The 13,566-nt window shown below is 45.0% G+C and overlaps 1 protein-coding gene across 1 annotated transcript in view; it reads left to right on the forward strand.

Annotated features, from left to right (window-relative positions):
* Positions 1-13,566, forward strand: part of DNAH14 (dynein axonemal heavy chain 14) — a 163,727-nt gene that overhangs the window by 59,356 nt on the left and 90,805 nt on the right. Inside the window, exons 29-34 of the mRNA XM_053659549.1 lie at positions 790-935; positions 2,182-2,250; positions 4,850-5,036; positions 5,839-5,915; positions 8,605-8,776; positions 13,124-13,213. Of these exons, the coding sequence (XP_053515524.1) occupies positions 790-935; positions 2,182-2,250; positions 4,850-5,036; positions 5,839-5,915; positions 8,605-8,776; positions 13,124-13,213 (741 nt within the window). The remainder of the gene's footprint in view (positions 1-789; positions 936-2,181; positions 2,251-4,849; positions 5,037-5,838; positions 5,916-8,604; positions 8,777-13,123; positions 13,214-13,566) is intronic.

Genomic DNA, 13,566 nt, shown 5'->3' on the forward strand with positions numbered 1-13,566 from the left:
TAATGCAGTGTTTTTAGAATCACAATTAATGCCCAAATACCCTGTGATAAGCAAAATATTAAACATTAAAAGAAAGACAAATTCTGACTCCTGGGCAGAGGGAGAAAGAAACCAGCTCTGTCTCCGGGGCCCGGGGACCCCTCTCTCCGCTGCCCCTGGTGGAAGCTCCCATTGCTCACAGGCGCTGTTTGGGCTGACCATGTGTTTTCAGTTTTGTTGGTTTTTGTTTTAGCTGCCAGCATTGGCAGATCAATAGATTTTGACCCAGATGTCCAGCCTCTCCCAGGGTCACTGGAGACCTGCCACCCTGTACCGCCCTGGCTGAGTGGCAGCGGCCCGCTCTGGCCAGGCCCACAGTGGACTGGCCTGGGGTCCGCCTTGTCAGGCCCAGCAACCCTCACGACCTGCCAGCACCTGCCACGAACCCTGGAGCCTTGTCTCCACCTAGGAAAAGGAGCGCCTTCCTTCAGACACTTGACAGCCATCCACCAGAGAATTGTCGTAGAGACTTCAGGACAGAGCAGGACTCTGCAGTGAACGCGTGTGGCACTGCGGGTGGCGGGTGGGGGCTCAGCCGTGCCAGCCGACGCTGGGGCCCTCCCTCGATGGCCCCATCAGGGTGTTTAGGCTTTTACCAGACACGGTCACCCAAGGAGGGTCCAAGCAGACCTGCCCAAACAACGGCGTTTGCTTGGTTTGGCTAAAATGGGGAGAACGTGCAAAAACGAACACCCTACTTGAATTTTTACCTGCACAGTAATTTCCATAATCGTTTTATTTTTGTTTAAGATAATGGGAAAGTTCTTCTTCGGACTGGTTCAGTCAGGAGCGTGGTGCTGTTTCGACGAGATCGACCGCATCGACAGGGAGGTTCTCTCGGTCGTCGCCTCGCAGATCCAGACCATCAAGGCTGCCAAGGACAGCTACTCCGTCCGGTATCTGGGGCACACATTCCTGCCTCTGGGCTGCAAGTGTGGTCCACACTGACTGTCTAGTTAATGACTATGAGGAAATTGTTACTAATAATCCGTCTCCACAAGAAGCATTGGGGAGCATCTACACACAACAAGAGGGCTGGCACTTACCCAGAATGCTTCCTGTGCTCGGCAAACACGAAAAAATATTTGAGTTTAGATTCTCTCGATAACTTTTCACCTTACACTGTTTCTTTTGAAGAAATCAGCGGGTTTTTTTTAGTAATGCTACATCTTTTTAAAAAAGAAAAATTATACCAGCCACATCCCGAAGCCCTCTCTTAATCCATTAATGTACTTGAATTAAAAAGCCTTGTACTAATAATATTTGTCAGGATTACTAACGTTTAGTAATCCAAACAAAAATATTTTTCTCTTCGGATATACTCAGGGACGTACACGATTAACTTTATGGGCAGAATTGGATTTGTGGGTTGACGGTGTTTCTCACATCTGATATTTCTAACGCAAGCTAATGGACACTCACTTCTAGCTTTACCTTCAAGGGCTTTGTTCAAACCGTCAGAGCCTCACAAGCCCAGTTGTAAGTGGGGTCACAGGACCCACATTTTACCACTTCTTCAGCCCATCTCAGCCTCTGTAAAGTTTCCCTTGGCCATGTCCAGGAGGCCTCAGGTTTTGTCCCAACTGTGCCCCGTCCCCTGTCTTGACCACCTTCGTTGGTATCAGCCGTCCATTAAGTCACCACATGATTCCTCCCCACCGTCTCTAGCACCGGTGCCAACAGCAGGACACTAATGTCCATGCAGAGGGCTCTCTCACAGGCTCCCCAAATGATTTAATTGGGGTGTAGGCACGGGCTCTACTCAGCGGCCTCTCTCTGCTGCACTGTGCCGCCCGGTCAGGGCTCTGCCCCACGGCTGTCCGTGGGTTCTTTCCCTGGTGAGTGGCTTCATTCTGAGGTACCCAAGAGTCCAAGCAGACCTACCCCAAGTCTCAAGCCCGCCCCCCAAACTTCAGGCACCTTCACACATGATCAAATCATCAGAATCTCAGCAGGACTTACAATTTTGGCTTAAGATGAGCCTCCTATTTCCCCTCTTATCATTGCCCTTTCCCAGCATGCTGGGCTCGGTGTGTGACGTAACCTCGCCTTCAGGAAGCTCCCAAACTCAGTTGTAGTTCTAACGTACTTTGAGTTAGAGGAAACGGTTCTCTTAGTGATGAATACTGTGATGTCTTGTAGGTTTGTACTGGAAGGAAGAGAAATTCGTATCAATTTGTCGTGTGCAATATTTGTCACCATGAATTATGGGTAAGTGTCAGTTAATGTGTAGTGGAAGTAGACACAGGCCAAAATACTTCTCTTAAAGTCTTAACCTTAGGTGGAGTTGCTGACATCGTATGCCTGTCGTTCACCCTCCACCACCTGTCTAAACCCTCTGCTACCCACACCATTTATGAACAGCTATTCTCTCCTCTTATCCATGCATGCGCCTGATCTCACAGCTTCTGAACAAGGGTCAACAATTTGTCACAAAGAGGATACAGACAGAAAAGCCAATGAGAACAGCAGAAAGCATAAGAGTATGGTGGTTCTGGGGGTGCAGGCGGGGCAGATTCATAAATATCTGTTGCTGAAATGTCAGGACGATGGCCCAGGGAACCACACAGAAGTAGTGTGAAGTGAATTATGGGAGGGTGTTGGGGACCGATTCCATTTTGGGGGAAAAGGGTATGCTCGTGTCTCCTCTCCTGAAGCACCCTTGGAGCTGCCGGCAAAGGGGGTGAAGCCATATCATACAAAAGGCTTCCCTGCCTGTACCCCACCTTCATTTAACATTGGACTCCCCTGATCCAGGAAGGCATAGTACAGATGATGAAGATGCTCTTGTCACTCACCAGCTCACTTGTGATCCAGGCTGCTCTGTGCTACGTGTCACCCCTCTGAAGTGGAACTCCAGTCAGTACTCATGGGAGGAGGTCCAACAGCGCAGGCAAAGGGTCTTTCCCACTGATCTCAAGGGACAAATCGATCAACTCCAGCTTGAGCTGCATCACCAACTTCAGTACATTAGGCAGTTCAGACCCTGCATGACCTCCTGCATGACAGCTTACAGTGGCTCAATCCAAGAACTTGGTTTGAAGGACTAAATTTGCGTGTCTGGGTCATGGGGGCTATGGGATGCCTTCTAATCATTGTGGCCTTTTGTGTCTTGAAATGCATATACAAATTGTTTTCCAGGGATTGTACACACAAAGGGCAGGTAGCAGGCTTCATCGGACTTACCGCATGTCTGACATAACAAACAAAAGTGGGGGAATGCTGGGAGCTGTCTTGCCTGGTTTCAGGGACTGTAGCCTCATTAACGGACGAAAGGGACCCACGGCTGGGGCTGAGTGACAAGGCCTTGGGGCCATGAGCCACAAAGGAGACAGAGCCTGTCCCCCTGCGCTCCTGCCTCCCTCACTTCCCCCTGCTTGGCCCAGGTGAATGACTGGTTAGCCAATGATGGGTAAGACCCCTCAAAGGCATAGGGGCAACCTAAGACAGGCACAGTCATGATGGGCCATTGGGGAAGGACTTAGGGGTCTACAGAGAAGGGGCAGAAAGACCCTCACCCCTCAGCTTTGTCATAGCCTGAGTCCTCAGTCTCTTGGCTGCTTTGCTCGCCCCCCCCCCCCGACTCGGCCTAAAAATGATGCCAGAGGCAGCTGCAGCTTTGTACCAGGATGAATGGCTCTGGGGGCAAATCTGGCCTGAACTGTACATTTTGTCCTCTGAAGCCTGCTCTGCCTAGTGTAACCCTGTCTGTGACAGCAGCACCAGTGTTTCTGGTTATGCCACCATAACAAACAAAAAAGGGGGAGGTGTTGGGGAACACTCTGTGTGGTTTCGGGAGATTGTACCCCTCGAGAGCAGGCTCTGAAAGGGGCTAGTAAGTCTCCCTGGAAAACCAGGTAATGCAGGTGGCAGACATGACCCAACTCTAACACCGAGGATTCCCGTGGAATCAGGCCTGATAAATACATTGCATCCTTCCTCTGATCGGTATAGCCCTGTCAATATAAACCAGATGTTTAAGTTCAAGGCATGAGGAGTAAACGCCTTATCTCATGAAATAGGTCTTAAAGACCCTGTGGCATCAGCATGACTTACAGATCCTGACCTGTGACAGGTCTCTATGTTCCTTCAATTGTTATCTCTAGATAATACCTGCGTTTGTGTGACTGTAGCCTTTTGACATTGACTGATGAGCTATGCATGCATGCCATTCCCAGTAAAAGCCATGTGGGAGAGGGGCTCCAGATGTTCTCTCCTAGAGGGAATCGCCACCCCCTTTCCCACTGGAACAACAAGGTTGTATCTGGGACGACTTATTTCTCATCTACGACGGATGGGAGGAATTCTGCGGGATGGAGTCCCTCCCACAGGCGGGGTCCCAGGAAGAAAAGACCATAAGCCAAGATACCCTTTGTGAGATGAAAAGTAGAATAGAAACCATCTTGTAAACTTCTTTTCTTTTTTTTTAAAATGTTTTTTTAAATATTTTATTATTTATTTATCTTTAGAGGGGAAGGGGGGAAGGAGAGAGGGAGAGAAACATCAATGTATGGTTGCTTTTTGTGCGTCCCCTGCTGGGAACTTGCCTGCAGGGAACCGGCCTGCAACCCAGGCATGTGCCCTGACTGGGAATCGAACCGTGATCGTGTGGTTTGCAGGCCCGCGCTCAATCCACTGAGCTACACCAGCCAGGGCTCAACTTCTTTTCTGATAAAGGTCACATAGAAAGCCAGTAATAATATTGCTCACTAACAATAGAGTTTTGGGGGGGAGTTCCATTATGTGGTGCCTCATCTAGAAAACTGAAAAGCGGTGTTTTTTGTCTCCTTGTTTTTCTTGCCCTCTGAAGATACAAAGGTCGAGTAGAACTCCCGGAGAACTTGAAATCCCTGTTTCGCCCGTTGGCAATGATGACGCCCCATTATGAAATGATTGCTGAAATAATTCTGTTTTCAGTTGGGTTCAAATCTGCAAAGTTACTCTCCAGAAAACTAGTCACCCTTAACGAATTAGCGAGCAAACAGCTCTCGCAACAGGTAATGAACCGCTTTTCTCAGATCATGACTATGTGAAACTCTTCTGGGCTTGGTCCAGGAATACCTGGGACAGTAACGGGGCTGGACTTCCTACCAGCACTCCAAGTCCATGCCCTGTCTCAAATGTAAGGCACCGTGTACAGTCAGCTAAGGTTGCAAACCTTCCCTCCAAGATCTGGGCAGAGTAACTGAGGATGTGTCATTTCAAATTATAGGTGGTGTCCTGCGGGCAGGAACCTTAGCATTTAGAGCAGCGTCTCTCAAACTTTGTTGTGCAGCAAAACAATTTGGAGGACTCGTTAAGAAACAGATTGCTGGACCTCACTGCCAGCTTTCTCACTTGTCTCACGAATTTTCGTTTCTGACAAGCTCTCCAGCATGCCTGGTGCTGGTGGTCCGAGAGTACCACATCGTAAAAATTACTGTTCCAGGACACGCCAGCCTCCTGAGGATTTGTTTATAGCCCCGAGTGGTTTGGGTAGCTAACCATGGTTATTTCCAGAGCATTTCTCCTTCCAGTATTATCTCAGTGCATCTCTCTGTGTCGGAGAAAATTTCGTTCCGTTTTTAACGCCTTTAATACAGATTTGTTGTTCTTCAAGAAGGAGAGTTGCATGAGCACCAGTTTGAGAGGGAAGTGAGAGCGTTAGAATCAAATCGAGTGTTTCTAGAATTACATCCCTGTTCCCCTTCACAGCATAGTGGGTTAGTGAATGAATTATATGCTCCTCTCATTTGTTGACAGATTATTTTACTTTTCCGTGAGACGCTTAATAACTCAAATATTGCAATGTTTTGATAGGATCATTATAATTTTGGCCTGAGGTTGCTGAAGACGATTATAATTGCAGCCGGAAAGAAGAAACGCAAGCTTCAACGGTTAGTTGGATTTTGAATTTTTAGGTCAGAGGGAATCCTACAACACTGGGAAAATAATGTTTAAAATTCTAAGTAGTGGTAAAATAGGAAGCTCCCAGAGTGTCACAATAAACCATGGTAGAGGTTGTTAAGAATATGAAGAAAAGAAGAAGAAAGTGCACAAAATCTCTGGGTGCCCTCCCACGAGTGAACCCATCTCTCACCAGTGGGCCACATTCACATCGTAAATGTGTAATAGAATGAAAGAGCCCATGTAAGACGGCAGTGACTTCATGGAAAGTGTGAAACCTGCACGAACACACCTGCACGAGAAATGTATAAAACCCAAATGAGGAAGCCATTGAACACAACTGAAAGAAATGAAAGCACACGAATAAATGAACTAATGTGGCACATACTTAACATCTTACAGGACTAAACATCATAAAGATTTAAATCCTCTCAAAGTTAATTTATGAATGCCATTGAAAACCCCAAAGGTGGTGTTTTTTTGTGTGTGTGTAGTTTTTTAGGCAAGCTGATCCTAAAGTTTACATAGGAAATAAACAATTAAGACTGGCTAGAAAAATACTGAAAAACAAGAGCAATGAGGGAGGAATATCCCTTTAAGGATTAAGACATATGATAAAGCTTCAGTAATTAGAGCATCGTGGTGCTGTCTTTATGAGTCACCAGGCAAACCATTGGAAAAGAAGAGGAAGTCTAGAAGTAAGACTATCTGTGTTGGGCATTTAGCACGTCATACATTGGGAGACAAGAACAGATTTTTAATGGATAGTGTTAGAAAAACTAAACAGCCATCTGGGTAAAGATCAAGTGGGAATCGTGGTCAATATTACTTACCAGGATAAACTCAAAAAGGATTTTTTAAAAGTATTAAAGTTTCTAAATATAAAAATGTAAAACTTAAGAGTATTTGAACAAAGAAAATGTCCTTTATGTCCTTAGACATTAGACAATTTTAAAACTAAGACTCCACCTAGAAGCCATAAAAGTGAACAGACACTACTTTTGAAGTTAAAAGACAAATGACACACCAGTAAAAAAGATATTTGCAACTCATGTTGCAGTTAAATAGCTCATTCTCATAAAGTACAAAGTGTTCCCAGGAAAGTGGGCAAAGGAGCCCCAGTAGACAGTTCTCAGAAAGTGAAACAGCAGTTCCTTGAGTGAGTGAGAACACACTTGGCCTCCCTCGTGAGGGGAGAAATGCTCATCAAAAGCCCGCCGCAGCCGTGTTTCTCGCGCATCAAGTGGGCGGGAGTGAGCAGGTGGGGGCGCTTTCTGTCGACCAGGCTTCAGAGCAGCAGGCTTTGTTTCCCACTGTTGGTTAGACTGGGGCTCTGCTGAGGTATTACCTATTTAAAAGCAAAAAAAAAAATGCCACAAAAGGATAGATATATCAGTATGCTATTTGTATGAAATTTTTAAACGGTAAACCTTATCATTGTTTATGGATTACATACAGATACAATCACAAGTATCAAATGTTGGGAGAAGCCCAAGGGCTAACTAAGGCTTTAGCTCTAGGACACTATTTTGTTTCTTAAGAATGAAAGAAGAACTGAGGCAAATATTGAAGAACGGCCTGTATAGTGTTACTGGCATGGAAATAGGTGTTTGCAATGACATGTTTTCTAATTGAAAAAAATTAATTAAAGGGGAGCAGTACCAGGTGTCAGCTCCCCGAAGTCCTCAAGTGCTCTGCTCGCTCCAACAGCCGTCTGGTTCTCCGAAGGACAGTTCCAGCGAAGGCCGCACTGTTCTGCTTTCCAAGTCCCTGTAAGTTTTCTTCCGGTCGCAGGACACCCCAAGGTCGCACAGGCCCCCTCTGGATTGGCGTTCCGGCTTCCAGTTCACTTGCAGTCCGTCTCCTGTCACTGAGAGCACCGTCCTCTCTGGTCTGCGACCCGGCGACGTGACATGCGAGAACATTATCAAGAAGTGGCGCTGATAGGCTTGCTGGGCCACAATGCAAGATTTGCAGAAAACACAGTATCTGTGCGGCACCACAGGTGGCATTTAACCAGAGCACTGAGTTTTCATTCCTAAATTGGGACAGACAGACCCCGTGGCATTCCCAGATGCCAACCCCCCAAATCATTGTTTGTAGAATCTTAGTAAAGTGGTATTTTTAGATTTGACACCGAGGTTTGTTACACTACATTTCACATTAGCTATTATTTATCTCCCCCGTCTATATCTAATATTACCGCCCCCCCCCCGGCAACGCACACAGCCAGGCATATAATCATCCTCAGTGTAAAGCGGGATCTGTCTTGGGGGAAAAGTGTGGAAAGGGTCAGGGTTATTCCCTAGAACCCCAGCAGTAAAGCCTGGAACTCTCCCACTTCTGGGGATTTTTAATAAATCGTTACGTTATTTTGTATTCGATGTTGGCCAGAATTCATTTCTGTTGCTTGCGGCTAAAAGAAAGCCCTAATGCAATGGTCCGTCCCTCCGACCGTGACTGGGGGAAGGACGCTGCCCTGGCTGTTCCGGGCAAGTCGGCCCCTCCCTGAGCCGGGCGCCAGCCTCACCCCCTCCAAGCCACAGAGCTGCTTTGCAGGGGCAGGAAGAAGGCAAGGACACTGGAGTAGCCACTTCTAAAAATGACTGTCCGCGGTCTCGACTGTCAGCAAAACACGCTTGCTCACTGGTTCTTTATATTTGTTTTCTATTATCACAGTGACACAAATGACGACCTCTCTGAAACAGATGAAACTCCGATTGTCATTGAAGCTGTGAGAGAAGTGTGTTTACCAAAATTTCTTGCAGAAGACGTCCCACTTTTTGAACAAATTATAGGAGATATTTTTCCTCAAGTGACCGTTTCGAAAGTAAACCAAATTGCCTTAGAGGTAAAAAGACCTTTGAAAATTGCCATAAATTATTTACATATAGAGTATCTAGATGTGGATTAAAAGTATTAAGAGTTTTTCTGAAATACTCTGTAATAATTTGGGGGATAAAGATACTTGGAGATGTATTTCCCCTTGGGGGAGAAAGGGCTTGGACTGCACTGCGGCCTAATGGAAGGAAGGAAGGATGAACTGTACCTTCAGGCAAGGGAGGCTGCTAGGTATTTGGTTCCTCAATTTTCCCATCTTTCAAATGGGAATGATAGTGATGATGTCTGCTGTCCTACTTTAAGCGGGTGCTGTAAGAATCAAATTAGATCAGAGTCATGAAAAAAGACTTCCAAATGTAAATATTTCCTGATCACTGAAGTTACGTACTGTAATTGTAGAGCCCTCCATTTTTTTCTCTTACATGTACAGTCTCACAGTGACTGCTTAGTCTAGGTAGGACCCCGATACCCCTCGGTGCTGGGGTGCTCCCTGCGTCCAGGACGCTGTCAGCGGGCCAGGAGAGTTGCCTTCCTGAGACAGGTGCCCGACCACATCGACAGAGCCACGGGTGGGCGGGGCTGCCTGCAGTGCGGACCCAGACTGTCTTGGTAGGTGGTGCCTTTTGCAGTCTGGCCGGGCCGGTGGTCTTCCCACCACACCCTCTTTCCCTCCTCCACTCTTTCCTCCCCTCCATGTGTTTTTCTACCTGGAATCTCTGCTTGTTTTCTGGCTCTTCCTTGGCCTTTACCAGGAGTCAGGCCATGAAACTTACTGATTCCTTTCCCTGGGTCCCTACCATCTTCTAAAAATGATGTTTTTAAAGGTATTTTAGAAAATATAGTTTAACCAGTTTCATAATTATTTCTTCTTTAAGTACAATTAGTAGGTTATGTGTATAACCTGATACCCACCAAACACAGAATATGTATGATTTCTCAGCACACAGGAAGCACTTTACTCCAAACAAACAAACAAAAAACCCTGACCACTCACTAGGTCAGGTGGGAAGGTTTGGAAGAACTTCCCCTTGAAAACCATCCGACCATGAGTTTGACTGTGGCGCTTTCATGGTTGTAGTTTGTTCGTTGAGTTTATAGCTCTTCCAGGTCAGTTTTGTTAAACTAGACAATATTCTCATTTCATTCAAGATTTAAAAGGTAGGAGTATGGATATGAACAAACCACTAGCTTATGATTCTTTCAACATCTGCTTCTGAGGTTATTATCCTCCCAGTCATTTCCTATTGTTCTTAATTTGGGGTGTCTTCATTCATTAGATTACCTATAAGTTTACCTATTTTATTTTTTCTCAAAGAACTAGCCTTTTATTTATTTAATTCCTTTTTTTAACTCTTTAGTAGCTGTATAAATATTTTTAGACATTTTTATTCCTCCGGGTTTTGTGTTGTCATTCATTCTCCATCCTTTGGAGTAAAGTGTCTGATTTAGTGTCCTTGTTCACTTGTATAGGTTTGCAAGACTATGAAACTTCCTTCTAGCACTTGTTCAGTTATACATGCCATGAGTTTAGATGCGTAGGGTTTTATCAAAATTGCTTTCCAGAAATTTTGTAGTTAGTGATTCCTTTATTTCCCTTTATTCTTTTAAGACTGAGGTTTGTCCTGTGTCTAATTTCAAGTAAGGGACCTTTTTATTTTTATGTTTTGTTATTAATCTCTAATCTTACTCTATTGTGATGAGAATATTTCCTCTCTTAATTTATGCTTAGTAATTTAGGGTATTACTAATTTTTATATAGTAATATATAAAATACAGTAATTTTTATAACCTAATATATAGGTTATTTGAATATTCATATGCACATGAAAAGAAAGCATATTCTCTTATAACTTCAAAGGTCACATAAAACATACAGAGGTCAATTTATTTCCATTTGTTCGGATTTCATTAACATTTGTTAAATGGGGCACAGGGTGGGATGGTGAACCACAGTTCAACAAAAGACCACAGAAGAAATTAAAATCGAGCTGATGACTCACAGGTCCTGTGGAAAGGACACCTTGCCCGCCTCCCAGGAGCCACGTGGGGCAGTGAAGGCAGGGTGCAGGTGGGGACAGACACAGGGAGAGAGGCAGGCCCTGGCACCCGTGCCTCTAGGAGGGTCCCCGGGGTGGGGGGGAGCGCCGTGGGGTTTTCAGCCTGCGGCTGGGTTGGGCAGTTCAAACCAAAAAGAGCAGGGTTTTCGTAAACTCCACAGTGGTCTTCCCTTCGGGACACACACAGGAAAGGCCCTGGGTGGCAGGGGAGACTTGATTCTACAGCCGTGGAGAAACTCATCTCGGGAGCTTGCATTGGCTTCTGATCTAGGGCAGTCGTCTGATCGAGGAGGCTGGTGTCAGTGTGAGGCCCTCGAAGGCCGCTTCACCCAGCGGAAGGGACGCTGAGGCGGAAATGCCCTGGAGGAGCTTAGCTAAGCCCTGGACACCATTGCACCTCTCGTTGGTGGTTCTCTTAGGTCTCCTGTGGGCGAGCAGCGGTGGTAGTTTACCTCATTTTCCTTGGGCTGAGAGGAGTCGATAAGTGTCTCCTCTGAGTGCATTCATATTTCTGCTTTCTAGTCGTTATTACTAGGTGGTCCGCTATATAAATATCAATGGTAAATCATCATTACAAAATGTACCCTTTAGTATGTAAGTGCTCTTGTTTTTCTCCTCCACTGTTTTGGCTTGAATTCCACCTTGGTAAGACTGACTCCATTTTTGCTTGCCTTGTGCACTTTCGATCATTCTTCTACTTTCAAACTTGATGAATCACTTTCTTTTCAATGTGACTTTTTTAAACAGCATACAGTTGGGTTTGACTATATGATCTAATCTGAATATACATAATTTTTTTTGGTTTTTGGTCTGTGTGGTTTCTAGGAGAAGTACAGTGGATACTTGGGTCTAAGCTGTTGCCTACATTTTGAAGGTTCACATGTACGTTTTGTGGATTTTCACTTTGGGGGAAAAAACAAAAGGAAAATGTCAGCTGACAGAAAGCAAACATTTGCTTTCTCTGTTCTGTGTAACCATCCTTCCGTCCCTCCCAGGAGGAGGCTACACATCCCTCCCCACTTCTCCCATTTAAGTCCCTCTAGTGTTGCCTCTGACATTCTGCAAGTCACAGCTAAAACAAATAGCGTGGCCATCCTGCTGTCCGTTCTGTTTGTACATTAATGGTTTTACCCTTGAACCTCATTATATATTCATCTTTTCATCAGTTTTACAATTCAGTTTGTAACAGCCTGAGTTGATGGGGAAGTTGTCCATACAAGTGTATCACTTTATTCAGCTACTTTCTTATTTGCATAATTTTTACTTGATAAATATGCAAGCTGTCAACTGTTTAATAAAAGGTGATCAAATTGGGCCCTGGCCAGGTCCCAATGACGCCAAAGTTGTGGGTTCGATCCCTGGTGAGGGCACATCCAGGAAACAGCCTGTGAGTTCATGAATAAGTAGGACAACAGATTGATGTCTCTCTCTCCCCTCCCATCTCCTCCTCCTCCTCTTTCTCTCTCTCTCTCTCTCTTTTTTTTAAAAATATTTTATTTATTTATCTTTAGAGGGGAAAGGAAGGAGAGAGGGAGAGAAACATCAATGTATGGTTGCCTTTCATGGGTCCCCTGCTGGGAACTGTCCTGCAGGGAACCAGCCTGCAACCCCGGTATGTGCCCTGACTGGGAATCGAACCGCGATTGTCTGGTTCACAGGCCCGCGCTCAATCCACTGAGCTACACCAGCCAGGGCTCTCTCTCTCTTTTTAAAATCAGTAAATAAAAAATTTTAAAAGATGTTACCAAATGATAGTATATGACTCATATCACAACTTAAAGTGTTGAAATATTGAGTCTCTAAGGTACAGCCAGTCTCTGAGGCTTTTTTCCTATAGTTAACAGCAACTTGGTGATTTTTTAAATGTTACTTGATATCTTAGAATATTGTAAACATGGAAATGTGAAAATAATCACTACAAAATAGAAAACGTACTTTAATGGTGATTAGAATTATACAAAGATGTGGGATCTTTTACATTTTATTTTGCTGTAGAAGAAACTACTGTACTTTGGTAACAGCTGGTTCTTAAATACATCAAATTTAAGAACAGCATGAGTTCTTAAATTTGGGGAGGGCCTGTGAATATGCTGCTGGGGTCTGTGAGCGTAAGATTTGGATGTATTATATTTTATGTGGAAAGTAGGTTTTCATTCTTCTCAGGTTGGCAAACGAAAATGTTAGGAACTACTCTCTTAAAGTACAATATTTGGTCCCTAGATAGGAGAGATTTTGTAGGATCACAGACCAAGAGTTTGATTTGCAATGCATTTTAAATTAATATACTTATTTTCTTTTAGAAAGTAATATTTGTGGCAACACAGCAGTTGGGCTTACAGCAATTGCCAGCTCAGAAAGAGAAAATCATACAGTTTCACAATCAACTTCAGGTGAGTGGAGAACGGGTGTTGGCCGTTCCTGACCCCTGGGTTTTGGAGGGTGTGGTCAAGAAGAAAAGGACAAGGTGACCTGTGCGATCTTTACGGAAAACAGAGCAGAGCAGACGTTCCTGAAAAGGTTTAAAATAGACCTGCCCCATGACCCAGTGATGCCACTTGGGGAATAGATTTGAAGAAACCCAAAACACTAATTCAAAAGACTATATGCACCCTCTGTTCATCGCAGCAACACTGACACTCGCCAGGGTTTGGAAGCAGCACACGTGGGGTTGATGACCCGTTTTAGGGAAGAAGGCTGAGGCGGGGAGTTGGGGTGGCCTTCCCGCTTCTGCCATTTATCTAGA

Source organism: Artibeus jamaicensis, unplaced genomic scaffold, assembly GCF_021234435.1.
Source record: "Artibeus jamaicensis isolate MK-2021 breed Jamaican fruit bat unplaced genomic scaffold, CSHL_Jam_final scaffold_754, whole genome shotgun sequence".
Classification (NCBI taxonomy): domain Eukaryota; kingdom Metazoa; phylum Chordata; class Mammalia; order Chiroptera; family Phyllostomidae; genus Artibeus; species Artibeus jamaicensis.